Source organism: Cuculus canorus, chromosome 1 (genome assembly GCF_017976375.1).
Source record: "Cuculus canorus isolate bCucCan1 chromosome 1, bCucCan1.pri, whole genome shotgun sequence".
In the NCBI taxonomy this organism is placed as follows: Eukaryota; Metazoa; Chordata; class Aves; order Cuculiformes; family Cuculidae; genus Cuculus; species Cuculus canorus.
The window spans coordinates 80698436-80714332 of NC_071401.1; the positions used below are offsets into that span (position 1 = coordinate 80698436).

The 15897-nt window shown below is 40.5% G+C and overlaps 1 protein-coding gene across 5 annotated transcripts in view; it reads right to left on the minus strand.

Moving 5' to 3' along the window:
* The window catches only part of SCML2 (Scm polycomb group protein like 2), a 74331-nt gene that overhangs the window by 41593 nt on the left and 16841 nt on the right, over positions 1-15897 (minus strand). For 2 of the 5 annotated variants that reach the window (XM_054056306.1, XM_054056305.1), the window contains exons 3-5: positions 12807-12875; positions 7249-7319; positions 1161-1395 (exon numbers count right to left, since the gene is read on the minus strand). In XM_054056306.1, coding sequence (XP_053912281.1) covers positions 1161-1395; positions 7249-7319; positions 12807-12875 — 375 coding nt within the window. Of the gene's footprint in view, positions 1-1160; positions 1416-7248; positions 7320-12806; positions 12876-15897 lie in introns of those variants that run through there. The other 3 variants (XM_054056307.1, XM_054056310.1, XM_054056309.1) reach the window with 3 other exon arrangements.

Here is a 15897-nt window from a genome sequence, read left to right on the forward strand (position 1 = left end):
TTTTTCCTTCTTTTTAAAAGCATAACTATTTTCAGACCAATGTGAAAAACGTGTTTCTTTAAAAATCACCACACCTAGAAGTTTAAGCTATAGCAAGCATGGTACAAGAATGCAGACTTAAATACACAGGTTAATCACAGAAAAGATATTACACCTATGTTACCCCTAGCCACTAGTCAAAGTTACTTCTCACTATTCATCACATAGCAAGCAATTCCTTTGCACCATTCCCCATTTATTAAACTTCCTCGATAACACTAAGCCCAAGCACTATTTCTCAGCTTGGAGAGACACATAATGTGGTCACCATATTGTTCAGGGAAGGCAAAAGAAATTCTGTATACTATTTCTAAGCATAAGAAAGATATACCTTGTTCCCGAGTATTCTTCATGCTCACAAACTAGTCATGACAAACTGATCAGACGTCCCCCAGTAAGTGTTGATTTGAGGAGATGAGAACTGCATGCAGTATAAGCTTGCAGTTTGCTAAAGATCTGGAGTGCTATTTTTCCTGCCTTGGAGCAGAGCGCTGCAATACCGTTGTTAAACCCCTCTATGCAGCCTTTCCCAAACCACAACCAATTTGCTCAGTGCCCGAAAAAACATTCAGACTGCCCTGAACTGCTACAACTCCTGCAGCCCAGCTAAGCCTTTCAAGCAGGTCGGTTAACAGCGAGCTCCTTCTAGCGGGCTGGCTCTGATTTACTGAAGAGGAAAAAAGTTAGCTTTCCCCAGGGGCTCAGTTCTGATCAAGGTCTACCAAAAGGAGCAAGCACAGCATCAAGTGAGCAAATGCTGCATCCATACACGCTCATAAGACAGGGTGTGTACGAGGGAACATTTACAGAATGGGCACATGACAATGTATCTCACTATTAAGAAAGCCATCAGACACTCCTATTTAATATTAAGGGACTATTTAAAAAAAATAACAGAACACAAACTAATTATTCTGCTCAAGAATTCTTATGTCAAAAGAATCTCAAAAGAATAAAAAGCCACAATTCACTTAGCTGGAATTAGTCTGCTTACCTCTTTTTCAATTAAACAATGCTTTTGTGAAATGTTAGTACCATTGAATTTGCCAACACAAAAAGCTAAAATTGACTTCATGAAAGCAACACTCCATGCGCATTAGTTCAGAAGCTTTGTTTCTTACCAAGTGGAGGCTGGAGCATGCCCCCTTTCTTTTCGCAGGTCCCAATGGGCTGTATGTCTGAGGAATCCACAAGCCTCCAAAAATCATTTTTGTTGTCACTTCCGTCCAGCCGCAACCTTAGCCTGGCACCGGTAATTCCAATTACTGTAGCTATACAAACTGAGGTAACATTGCGAGGATCACGGGCTTCCAGCTTCATACCAACTTTGAAGTCATTCGTAGGTGGAATTCTAGACTACAATAATAAGTAAAAGACTTTTCCTTATTGTTAGTATAGTTAAATATACCAGCCAGTTCAATATACAGCTTTCATTCAATCAAATATATCATTCAACTGATAAATACAAATAAGCCTTTTAACTTTGACTGTTTAGCAGAGTGAGAAAAGGAGGCTGGATAACCTTCCCTACAGCTAGCATTTCCTTGATATCTCTCCTGCATAAACGTGGCTGCTTTCTAAAAAGACAAGCACTGCTAAGAAGGGTAACAAAGGAAACAATCAAAATATGACCAATCCAGGGGAGGAGTGATCAATACTTGAAGTGTAAGGAAAACAAGAACGTTAGCAAACATGACATTTAACTCTTCTTTTTTCTTTTTTTAAAAAAAAAAAAAGCCACAAGATTTATCAGCTTTTGATTTCAAGAAATAGTTACTCTCCTTATAATAATGTTTTCGAAATTCAATGAAAATTTAGAGTCTACTGCTCTAGGTACTACAAAAGCTGAAAGCAAAGAAAGAGCTTCTGCTTTAAAAAAAGTCTTACAATATAAGGAAAGAAGACAGAAAAAAGAATGAGTATTAACTGCATTTTACTGAAAGAGAGCAGACAGTCCCAAAGTCACATAAAAACTTCTGTGCAAAGACAGGAATGGCAGCTTGTGCTCATTCATAAAGAGCTGAATACATTCATACGCATACAATGAAATGCCAACTTAATTAGCAGAGAGACACCGGCATGGGGAAAAGAAATGTGACAAACGCTACTTGGTCTTTGAGCTGAGTTTTCTGTCAGAAGGTAAAGGTGAATATGAGAGAAGGAGAATATATTTTACTCATGTATCACTACGCTACTAGCAGAGATTGACTGGATCACAGTCTGATCACTTGCCTACTGTAGTACTGTAGGCAATAACATCTAGTGATGTTCAAAACTTTGTATGAACACTAACTGGGACTGAACAACTCACCTAGTCGTGTATATTCCAGAATCTCACTATTCTGTTTAAATGTCTCCTCATTTCCAGCCTAAAATTATTAATGGAAATTTTTGCCAATGCTATGATTTAACTGAAATTCTTTCTGCACCTTTGTAAATAATAACAAAATCTACAGACTTACAGAGGGCAACCAAAGCCTTTCTCAGTACGCTGTTAACAAGTTGAATAAGCGAAACACTGAAGCTTCTGCTAAGAGAGGATGACTATTCTATCATCCTGGAAGCCCTTTTCAGCAACTTATCTGGTACAAAGCTGCTCTTGATCACAGATACCAAGATCTGCAGGCAGCCCTCCCCATGCCATTTAAACCAAGTAGCTATCCCAAAGAGACTAACAAAATCTGAATCCTAATACGGGATGCAGGTAAAAAAACCCAAACCCCTGGGCATTCAGAGAATCATAGAATTGCTTGATTGGAAAAGAGCTTTGAAATCATCAAGCCTAACCATACGTGTCCACTACTAAACCATATCCCTGAGCACTTCATGTACCCATCTTTTAAACACCTCCAGGGATGGAGACTCAGCCACCTCCCTGGGCAGCCTTTTCCAGTGCCTGATAACCCTTTCGGTGAAAAAAATTTTCGTAATGTCCTATCTGAACCTCTCCTGGCGCAGCTTGAGGCCATTTCCTCTCATCCTATCACCTGTCAATTGGGAGAAAAGACCAGCACCCACCTCTCTGCAATCTCCTTTCAGGCAGTTGTAGACAGTGATAAGGTCTCCCCTCAGCCTCTTTTTCTCCAGGCTAAACAAACCCAGTTCCCTCAGCTGCTCTTTGTAAGACTTGTTCTCCAGCCCCTTCACCAGTTTCGTTGTCCTTTTCTGGACCCACTCCAGCACTTCAATGTCCTTCTTGTAGCGAGGGGCCCAAAACTGAACGCAGTATTCGAAGTGCGATCTCATCCGTGCCAAGTACAAGGGCAGAATCACCTCCCTGGACCTGCTGGCCACACTGTTAATGATTCAAGCCAAGATTCCATTGGCCTTCTTGGCCACCTGGACATACTGCTGGCTCATGTTCAGCCAGCTGCCAACCAACACCCCCAGGTCCTATAGGCTCATAAGGCATTTAGGCATTCACACTCACAAGCTCTGTATATCCCTTCTCCTGCCCATCTGACTAGCTTTGGTGGGGATTCCATAGTAAACAGAGAAGGGTGCACTTAACTGTCTGGGCACACAGGAAAAGGCTGAAGAAACCTGCTACTGCAACAACTGCTGGTGATCCTTCATCTCCACCACATTTAATTTTTTAAATCACATCTTGCTCTGCTTGCTGAGGTGTGCAGGTGCCCTAGCTGCAACACCCTTTCATCGACAACAGGAGTCCTGGAGGAGCCTGAGCCCAAAGAAAAAAGAGGCGAGCAGTATTCAGTGAGTGCTGAGTGTAGCATCTGCCAAAACTGCATTTAGACAGCAGGCTGTCTGAAAGGGGAGTCTGAGAGTATTAAATCTAAAGGGCAATTCAATTTCCAAGATACTGCTTATCAAGCTGTTATTTTTTACAACCATGGAAGGCAACTGAAATTGAGGATTTGCGAAGTTTGTTTATTTGTTGGTAGAAAAGGTGAGCTTGTTTAAATACAAACAACTCAAGGCATTCTACTAAAAAAATAACTACTACATTGCCGGCCCTTACCAGGTCTCTAACAGCCTTGTTATAAGCTCTGTTCAAAGCACAAGGGGCTAAACTTTTTTATCAAAAAAAGTGGTGTTTCCCAGGGCTTGGTGCTGGGTCCAGTTCTGTTCAATATCTTTATCAACAACCTGGATGAAGGGATCGAATGCACCCTAAGCAAGTTTGCAGACAACACTAAACTGGAGGGAAGTGTCAATCTGCTGGAGGGTAGGGAGGCTCTACAAAGGGATCTGAACAGGCTGGACCAATGGGCTGAGTGCAACGGGATGAGGTTTAACCAGGCCAAGTGCACAGTCCTGCACTGGGGACACAAAAAAACCCCCTGTGCAGCGCTACATGCTTGGGGAAGCTTGAAAGCTGGCTGGCAGAGAAAGACCTAGGGATGTTGGTCAAAAGTCCACTGGATGTGAGCCAGCAGCGTTCTGAGATGGCCAAGAAGGCCAATGGCATCTTGGCTTGTATCAGAAACAGTGTGGTCAGCAGGACCAGGGACAGGATTCTGCCCTTGTACTCTGCACTGGTGAGACCGCACCTTGAATACTGAATTCAGTTTTGGGCATCTCACTATAAAAAAGACAATGAGGTCCTGGAGCGTGTCCAGAGAAGAGCAACACAACTGGTGAACAGGGCTGGAAAACAAGTCTTACAAGGAGCAGCTGAGGAACTGGGGTTGTTTAGCCTGAAGAAGACGAGGCTGAGGGGAGACCTTATTGCTCTCAACAACTACCTAAAAGGAGGTTGTAGAGAGGTGGGTGTTGGTCTCTTCTCCCAAGTGATAGGTAATAGGACAAGAGGGAATGGGATCAAGCTGGATCAGGGGAAGTTTAGATTGGACATTATGAAAAACTTCTACACAGAAAGGGTTATCAAGTACTGGAACAGGCTGCCCAGAGTGGTGGTGCAGTCACCATGCCTAAAGGTGTTTAAAAGGTGTGTAGATGAGGTGCTTGGGGACATGATTTAGTAGTAGACAGGTACAGCTGGGGCTGATGATCTCTAAAGTCTTTTCCCACCTAATCACTCTATGATTCTATGAAAAGTTTTCAAGTGCTTGAAAAAAACATTTCAGGGTCAGAGAAAGTGATGCGGAATGCATTGAAGTTTTAAGTAGTAATTAAAAACAACTTAGAGCAACAGATAAAATACCATCTAAATTAAGATAAAAACTTTAATCAATTTCCATTAGCTGTCTGTGCTTGTATCTTAATTTATGGTAGAGGCTTTAATTTATTACTCCCCAAGTCATTTTTAATTACTACAAAATTTAAACTTTGTAGAATTCCCATAAGTCACGAATTCTGGATATAATTGTCAAATTAAGCTTCTCTCTGCTATTTTGTTTTTGGCTGGCCACAGCAGTGTACTTCTTTGCATTACACAGAGTGATAATGACACGTACAATTAATGTGTAACCCAATAAAAGTAAAATTAGTCCTACACAAAGCTCAAGCAATTTAGCTTCCAAAAATCTGCAAATATTATGCAGTGAGAGGCACTAGCTCTGTACTAATTAATATTGCATGTCACTTTCTACTTAAAGGTCAACTCTTAGAAAAACTGAAGGTCTGCATATGCAAATTGTTTTTAATTTGCTATGCATAGAAACTAAAGCTCTTCTTTCCAACCCATACACTCCTTAAGCAATCCAGGTCACTTGAATTTATCTCTCTCAGTCAATGTATGTCACTTAAGCAACTTTATTTAAGGTGTTAGTTGTTCAGTGTGGACCTCTTGAGCATTAGCAGGGAAGAGGAAGATGCAAAAAAGACATAACAAAAGGCTTCTAAGCAACTTTCTGCAGTAACTATATCATTCAGGAGTGTACACTCTGGTCATGGTGGTCTACGGTCTGCAAGTATGGCATTAGCCTCAGAATGACCAAAGATATATACTACAGCCCTCTGCCTCTACCCAGAGTTCAGGGTCTCTACGTTTAGCTAGTGTCCTTTATGAAAAACACATACAGTACAATTAATTTCTGAAGCTCCACTGGAACAGAGCTATGGACACTGCTATTCTTGGACACCTCTCACTGAAAGCAAGCTCTTTGTCCTTTATCCTCATCTCCAAACAGCAAGCTGAGATTCAAGATCTAGTACAAGGAAATGCTATCACATGCATTTCTATCTCCCTATTCCCCATTTCTGCAACTGCTCCAGATACATTGACTGATGGTTTATCTCCTCCTCAGACTATTCCATTCATGTTGCTTTTTGTTTGGTCTCCGCTGGAGGCCAGTATCATTTACAGTACCACCAAAAACTCCTGAAAATGTATTTCTGAACGTGTCCAATCCACTAAACTTGACCTGTACCACTTGTCACACCTGTTACAGTTCTATCAACCTGAACTATCCAATTCCTTCAGCACCTGTCTTCCTAACACAGTGAAAGCATACAGGCCAAAGCTATGCAACTTTATGCAGCTAAAATACTCCTCAACTTGAGAAAATATTGGCCCCGGGCTCCCTCTGCAGAGATGCCTGCAAAGGTTGACTAGGTCTCCAGAGGGCTGAATAACTGGAGGTCATTAGCTCACAGAAGATGGCAGATTTAAACTGCATCTGCAAATACATACCAAACCACCAAGTAGGAAGGAATCAAACTTGTAGGGCACAATGTAAAACAAAAAATTAAACACCCTTCATTACAAATCTAGTATGTCCTTTGCATTCTCATATATTCCCCTTGGTTTAGTTGTAACCTCTTTAGTAAAACGCACCCTGCTGAGAAAGACACAAAATTAAACCCATTTGAGAGATCCAGAAAAGAAGTAGTGAATAAACTCCACTACACACACATACATCTTGTAGCCAGCTAGAACTGAAAAGACTCTTTCTGAAATCGGGCAGGAGAAAGGCTCCTCTGACGATCAGCCAAATTTTAATTCTCACTAAAATCAGGGTACCTCTAAGATTAATGAAAAAAGTAGAAAATATTCTTGAACTCTGATAAGACTTTCTCTTTTCATTAACTCATCCTTTTTTGAAGAAAAACAGAGCCCAAAGCTACAACTTTAATGAAACTCTCAAAGTTTGGCTTGCGGCAGAAACAAAGAATGAAAAACGTCAACAGCTAGCATCTGCCAAAACTGTAAGGTACTGATAACTAAAGATCAAAAGAAGTCAAATGGGAAGTTTGCAAGCAGTCTAAACATAAAAGTTGCTCTAGGATCACCCTGTGACATGCATACATAGGCATACACTTGCAAAACAGTATTTGGCATACCTGTCTGAAACAATGTAGAGGGGCAGCTACGGATTCAGTCTCTTTCAGATAATCATCCCAATTAAACTGTTCTGGAAGACATAAGATAAAAAAAGACCATACATACAGTTTTTAAAGAGAACTTAAATTAAAAGGGAGGGTGGGGAAAGAAAAGTGGCAGAAAAACCCAACTATCCTGTAGAATACCTTTTTTTTTTTTTTTTCAAGAACAGGATTACTCCACCTCTGAAAAACATACAACCCTTGAGGAAGCTTTAAGAGTACCATTAATTCATAGGGTAGGTTACACAGTAGGCAAAATCAAGATAAACCTTCCTCAATTTTTAATTTTTTTTGGTCTACATACAAAGATACAAGTCAGGATACCTGCATTCAATTCTATGCATAAGGATTTCCGTAAGCATCCTTGCACAAATCAAGTTAGCCTTTCTGTATCTTAGTTCCCCTAACAAGACTGATATGATAACCTCACAGGAGTAGTGAGATGATGAGTGTTGAAAAACACACACAGGTAGATTCTGTTGAAATGTATGTTGAGAATACTGTACCCAGTCCACTAGAAAGTAAAAGGATTAGCACAGCCTCCCAAATGCATCTTTGTCTCTTTTCATCTGAAGTGTGATAGAGGTTCTTCTTTGTAGGCTAAATATTATGGCAACGTTCAGCTACAGAATCACAGTATTTTTTTCAGTGTTAACATTGGCATTGTTTATTTGCATGAGTGAGGGCATTCTGCATTTGATTTAATCACTGTTATCAGTTTTGCATGGATGGAACAGTATGGAGTACTAGCATCAAAGGTATAAGCAAGCATTACTTAAATTAATAGTAAGTACAAGAGAAAAACTACAATGGCACAGCTAATGTTTCTATTCCTAAATTATCTAAGTGTGCTCTTTTGCTTATTTTCCTTGTTTGGGCAGCTGGCATCCTTCTGATATTCCTGAAGAGTAAATCACCCATGAACCCCCAAATGATGCAGTGATGCCACCCAGCGGCTCAGCTATGGCCATTCACACAGCCTACAGTAAAATCTTTGATGGAGAGGCAGAACCAGGTTTATCCAAAAACGTCAATGAGTACAGTTAAACACAACTCTGCAATTTTCAGGAGAGAGGAGAAGCAAAGAAACAATTAGAAAAAGGCAACATCTTCCAGCACTCACACATGTGAGAATGTGTGGTGGCTCAAACCCAGAGTCTGCCTGCATTAACACAGCGTTTAGGTGAAAATATATAGAGCCTCAAGCAGAAGAACCACCCTCTTGGCCTGCTGAGATCCTCTTTTTTGGCATAACAGACTCAAAACTGTACAAGTGATTTGTCCTTGGCACAGCAGAGGCTTGTGATTGTCAATTACGTAACAAGTCAGTAAAATCTCAAAAGCTGTTAATTTGGTGGTCTGGACTGCACCAAGGCTGGGGTAACAAAGGTGTTTCCATACAACATCTTAGAAGTCCAACTGTTCTGGAATGAAAATTTTATTCACACATTTGTACAGTGACATCAATTTTGTGTTACTTGCAAAAGGCAGGGTACATTAACTTCAGCATATGTTAGATATTTGTATTTCAGGAAGGCATGCTCAGGAAATGGCTCTTCAGAGCTTCCTCCAGAAAGTAGCCTCCAAATCTGTTGCTGTATTCATTGATAGGCCAAGGAGGCTGCAAAAATTAAACACAATGAACTGCTAACAAAGTTTCACCTTACAAATATTCTTTTTTCAGTCTAATAATAAAATTTCCACTACAGGATGACTTCTGATTTAAAAACAAATATTTTTAAAATATTTTAAAGCACCCAATTCAATAAAATTGAACCCAACAAAAAGAAAATGTTATTGACATCCCAGCTGACTCAGATCTAACATGATGTAAAAGTTGTAATCATGAATCAGAGCCTCACTGTGTTAAGGACCATAAAAATGCAGATACTTCAGAGACAGCAGATTTCAACAGGACAAACACCCCTTCACGTCCTCTGAAAACATTATTTCCATACACCAGTATTTCCCTAATGAGCTCAGTTGTTATAGCAGGACTGTAAATTTGGCAGAATGACCCAAAAGCGCAGAGAGAACCAACCAGGTCTTCTTTCTAGAGAGCATTTACTAGAAAGACACACAAGGTAACACAAGCAGCCAGCTGCACCTAATACCAAGAGGAAAACAACATTGCCTGTCTCCTTGCTTTAAGTCCTGGCTATAAAAATGTCTTTCATCAAGCAGAAATTACCTGAAGCTGAAATTAGGACCTCTCCGCATGTGAAGATACGCTGCAGTAAATTAAAGCCAGGCTCTCGGAGATGGTGCTAATTATCATTTAATTACTGCAGTCATAGAAACGGGAGATGAGTGTAGTGTATGTTTGCAACATGCAAGATGCATGTCTAGGAAGATAATCAAATGGAAAAAAAAAAATCTCTGCTCAAAAAGCTTCTCTATTCTCAATGCACACAGGTAAAGCAGCAGTTGTTTTCCACATATTTGTAAACCTATAGCCTGTGAAAACACGCAACTTCTGAGAACCATAAATTCTTAAGAAAAGTAGCTCACACTAGATGATTTAACATGCATTTCTCTTCCCACTCAAAACTGCAGGCTGAATTAAACAGCTTAAGAAAAATTCATTATGCAAGAAGCACAACTTTATCAACCCACCAGCAAAGTGAAAACTAGAGAGAGAAAGGAATTTTTACTCTGAAGAACAAAACAGCATTTACTGGAAACAGGGAAGAAAAAGACACCAGAAGGCAACTAGGACCTTTAGTAAAGAAAATAAAGTTTATAACCAACAGAGAGGAGTGAGACTCTAAAACAGTGACCCAAGATAAGCAGCACGGACAAACAGCCAGACTAATTTAAAAATGGAAGAAATAAATCTATTGCATAGTAACTTGCATTACTGGCAATGACCTTTGATGTTCTCTTCCATGCTGTATCAATAACCTATTGGCTCTTGTCAAACCTGCCAATCACAAAGTAACTCAAACTAAAAGGAACGCCAGGAGGACCCTACTTCAGCCCTCTGTTCCTACAGGGCTCCATCACCCTCGATGTGAAGATTTTTTTTCCTTTCATCAAGGAGGAATTTCTTGTGCAACAGCCAGTATTTGTTGTTTCTCGCCCTTCCACTGTGCCCCTGAGACAAGCCCGGCTGTCCCTTCAACAGCTACCTGTCAGCTAAAAACACAGCACAATGAAGTTTTCTCTTCTTCTGGCTGAAAAAAATATTTTTCTGTTTTCTGCACCAGCTTTCTGCTTACATCTTTCACTCCAGCTCCTTAACTTATTTATTACTTTTTTTGTGGACTGCCAGTCAGCTTGCTCCAATATAGCAGTGTCTTCTTTGTACTGGGGAGCTCAAAACTGAACACAGTACTCCAAATATGATCTCACAAATCCCCGAAAGAATCAAATCCCTTCTCTCTGCCTGCTGCCTAGTTTTGCCGATAGGACGCATATGCAGTAGACGTCTTTCACCACAAGAGCACACTGCTGGCCCACACTGAGTTTGCTGCCTACTAGGACTCCAGGGCCTTTCCTGCCAAACTGTCTTCCAGGAGGCAGATACCCGCCCGGGCTCCTGCAGGCTTCCAGTCTGCTCAGGCATAGGACTCTCCATTTGCCTTTGAATCTCACGAGGTTCCTGTCAGCCCGTTTCTCTAGCATAAGGAGGTCTGCATCTGAGACTTTTGACACAAAGATGTATCTTCTCTAGTCTTCATCCCATCACCTCTCTTTGTCAAAGATGAAGTTTCTTTTTAATGTTGTTTTACATACTCTTGCAAACACAGCAGTGTAAGTCTAAGGTATTTAATACCTTGCTTTATAGCTTGTATCTTCTTCCATACATTGTGATCATTCAATTCGAATTTTTCTTCTCATCCTGTCTTTCCCTACCTACTTTAGCCTGTTTTTTCACTTGTTCCTCTCACACCTCTGTATCTTCCCTTCTCTTCCGTTTTTCCTACCATATGTCCCTGTGAAAACTCCGGAGATTTCCTGGATGTTAGCCCAAAGCATTGCAAGGCATCTTTCTTCATCGAGCACCAAGAGGCTCCTTCTTCTTCCTTGCTACCAACAAGCAACAATGCAGCATGAAAATTATCATCTCATCCACAGAAAATCAGAGATCCTACATAGTCTTGAGCAAGGCACTCCTCTCCAGGCATCTGACAGAGCTAAGTCTAGATTTAATAAGTAAATTCATTGCTCAGACACTAAATTAACAGCTTAGTCCTGAGTGGAAGAACATAGATGACAGAATAAGGCTTGCCTGCTTAGCATTGCTTCTCCATGAAGCTTTTTCAACTACTTTCTCTCTACTGTATAAGGAGGCAGGGACGTTTTCTAGTCACTCATGAAATACGGTTATTTCATCCACATATGAGAAGCACTTTGCTGGTGGAGGGTGTCTGTCATGATAGACATCTGGCTCCTGTTTGACTGGAGCTCCTCTTACTCTGGAAAAACAAGATGCAAACACACTTCCTCTCCTGTCAAAGATGACTGTTAGGATTTCCTAGGTCTGGCAAATGTAACAGCAGAAAGCTGTACTATGGCTGGTAAGAGGGTATCATATCTTGTATGCAAAATCATCACCTTAACTACCCAGTCACAGTGTTAGTAACTCAGCATGTTTGCTCTGTGATGACACTGCTTGTAAGGAACAGCTCTGCTGGTACCCAAGGCAAGCTCTGAACCAGACCATCTACTAGGAGTCAGAGGGCATGGAAATGTAAACAGAACGAGAGTTTAAGTAACCCACTGATATTTTATTGAGAATTAACTAAGGACTGCTGAAGAGATCTACTTAAGTCAATAGTACTCGTGACACTTCTTACTGCCTCAAACTCAAGCAACTAACACAAACATATGAAGAATATATAAGGACGCTCCTGCCCTCTCACTGCACCTCACAAAGGCTAAACTGCCAGCAAAATCACATATATGCTGACCTATGACACCTCTTGAAGATAGCAGAGGCTGTCTACTAGATAGCAAATGTTTGATAAGGAGCTGGACTATTTCTGGCAAGTACATTGTTTCCTCAGTTTATTATAAACACAAAAATTATTTGAAAACAGATTAAGTTTAAAGTAAAGTTAAGAGTCTCAGGCAATTTAATCCCATTAGCATTACTAAAATCTCAGGTTATTAAACTGAAAAGCCATTCTTTAGCACTAGAAAACATATTACAGAAAGAGAAGATAAATGGGGCACAAAAGGTATGAAATAGGCAGATACATGATCAGAAAATAAGACAAATCAGTAAATGATCTAAAAAAAATAATGTTTACACTGTGTCTTTGATTATATATACGAAGAGTACTTAACTAGTAAAACTATCAGGTTCAAGTTAAGCAGTTTCAACCGCTATTTTCTATACCAAAACACACTTTCCCAACTGAGCTAGACAGAAGCAATGACATAGTTTTAACTACCCACCAGTAATAGCCAAAGAGATTGCAAAAGAGCCCCAGGAGATAGCACAATCCAAATATACACTTTTTATTTCAGAGTACCTTAACTAATAGCCTGACAGCTACAATACCTACCACTTTTTAAAGACGGGTTGTTTGCCTGCTGATTCTTTCCATCTTTCTCTTTTTTATTATTCTTTGAATCTAAAAGACAAGATTCCGTTACATATTAAATATAATATTCAGATCGTAACGATGTCCAGCATAACACACAATGCTTTCAAATAATACAGAACATCTTGTTCCAGACACTGGCTTTCTTTTATTCATTTCAGTGCACAATCAAAAAGGTATATGCATTACAAAATTAATTACTGCACTCTTCTTCTTTCAAAATATATTGAGAAGTACAGTATGAAAAAGCAGAGCTTTTGACTACTTTACATTACACTATCAGAATAAATCTAGCTGCAGAAAATGTAGTATTAGCTCTACAAAGAGCAACTCTGCCCTTGTTTTTAACAGCCTTACTGAACCTACACACAATTTCATACCCTCAAGATCACTGGATATCTTTTTTAAATCTTGTCTAGATCACTAAGAACCAAGTAATAAGAAAAGAACAAACTACCATAAAAGTATATTTATGAGTTAAAGATTCCACTCTATATTCTAATTCTTGAACAATCAAATACAAGCAGCTATCTCAGTGCACTTTTCAGTTATTCAAATAAAACAAAAAAACATTCAGAACAATCTACCTTCTCTACCATTCACCTCCACGAACATGTAGAAAAGAGTCTGTTGTATTTAATTTTTGCCAGATTTCAGCATATATGAGAGACACAGAAGGCAGCTGCGAGAAGACAGAGAGAGGCAGTTCATCCTGCTCCTTTTAGTCTATGAATACGATGATTTGGTGACTTGCTTTTGACACTAGTGGACTAAAATTCAACCACAATTCAAATATGACACTGAGGTGGCAAATGAAATGCAAATACCTTTTTGGATTTAAAAAGGTTATCAAATTCTGCATGACAGAATAACTCTCAGCACCAGGAATGGGGCCACTTTTCTGGGAAGATGCCTCAGCTCACATCTTTAGCCATCCTCATTAGCCTGAACAGATGAAGAGATGGTTGGCATGTACCAAAAGGTTGTATCGGTAGCCAATTACTGTATCACACTTAAGTCTTTAGCTATTACTTGGCTTGCATTGGAAATAAAATACAACCCTAGCCTAGAATAAGAACATCTGGTGATCAGAAACATTTGAGATACGAGTTGTTCCACAACAAAGATTAAGTCCTAACAGTGTTTCTTTTCTGTAAGTAAGGCTTCTCTTGAAGCAGAGAGTACCAACAAGCAACGTGTGATGTTCATCATTTCCATTCCACTTCTTTCATTATTTATTGAGGAACTGCCACATACAGCAAAAGCTGAATCACAGCAATCTTCTGTCACCTATCCCAAATTCCCCACTGGTCAGTGAAGAGGGGATAAGCCATCCACCTGGCTCTGCACAGAGTAGGATGTGGTGCTCCTTCGCCAATATACAGCGCACGTCAGGGACTCCTCAGGAGCCACCAAACAAAGCCTCACCAGCCAGGGCCACCCCACCAGACAGGAGCAACGAGGGGAGCACTGAGGGCAGCTTTATTCCTGAGCAACCCCTGGGCTGCACTGGGGCCAGGCCAGGACATGCGTGGGCTGGGCAGGACTGTGGGGAGCTGGAGACTGGTCTTGCTGTGGCCTCGTTGGGGCAGGGGCTGACAGCCCTTGAGGGTAGGCATGGAGTCCAAGGCCCTGGGCCAGGTGGGAAAAGGTGAGGTGAGGCTGGGCATGGACATTGAAGCCTTTTAGTGCACTCAGGGCTGAGACACCTTCCAAGAACAATCCAGTATCCGTAGTGCCAGAAAACAAACCTACAGCTACCTACCTGCTCAAAATACACGGGGAAAGTATTATCTGTTTCTCCCAAAGCAGATCTGGGGAGTACTCAGATCCTTTGGAAAAGGAAATAACCTGCTATGTTTATTCCTTTACTTAGCATTCTTTCTTGACTTACACACTCATTTGTTTGGAAGAAGTTTGCTTTGAAACATTTTCTACATCACTGAAAGCACTTGCCAGGTTCTCAAAGAAATAACCTTATGGAGGTCATTTCAGAAGGACCTGCTAACACGCTTGGGGATAGGGCCCCTAGAGCTCTAACCCTGGTACTTCGTCACGAGCTTTAACCCATACAAGTGGGCACCCTTCATTCTGACAACAGCTACCAGGGGGAACCCAAGAAGAGAGAGCAGTAAACAATGGCAAGCATAATATTCACCTCCTCCCACCTAAAAATCCAAGTGTATTCCATTCAGCCTCTTTAGGACTGAACTGAACCCAGCTAGTTTCCTACTAGATGATGGCAATCACTAGTGAAGCCTTCTACCATTTTCTACAAGCTTATTTAGTTAGTCAGGCTTTCCCAAAACCAGTTATGGGACTGTCTCAGACATTAGGCTGACAGCTTACAGAGTAAGTAACTTCCCAATCCACTTACTTCTGAAGAGGAAATCCAACAGAGTCCCACATAAGAGACTTACCGACGAAGAGAACTAATAACTGCTTCCTGCGAACACTTAAAGCTTGAAAGAAAAAAGTCATGAAAGAGTATCTAACCAACAGTGCCAGAGTTCAAACAAGATGACAGCCTTTAATGATAAGAGACATAAAGAACAGGTGAAAAGAATGTGGAAAACCACAGCCTGGACACCAGATGAGTTCTTGCTGGCAACCACCACCTGAATTATTTATTTCCTGTACCAATTAGGTTTAGTGCCTATCTCACAAATACCACAGCAAATATGAAAGCTGAAATGGAGCGCTCTCAGTGACATATTTTTCTTATCATCAGCCATTAGAAAACTATGAGATCAAGAAGAGATGAAGATATTAATGAAAAGAAGTGAATAATGAATAAATGAAAAGATTCCTCAACAGCAGTTTGAATATCTATTTCATTTGAGGTAAAGGTATCTTCACTCATAATAAACCCAAAGCATCATTACTAGCACTTGTTTTTGACAGGAAGAAATGTATCCTTATTTAAAACTCCCAAGTAAAACTCACTCAGCACATGCAGAGGCATCCAAAAAAATAAATCTGAATAAAATCAAGATTGTTTTCCAAGGTCTCCCTTGCTGTTATGCGTTCCAGCCCTCAATGGTGGGAAGAG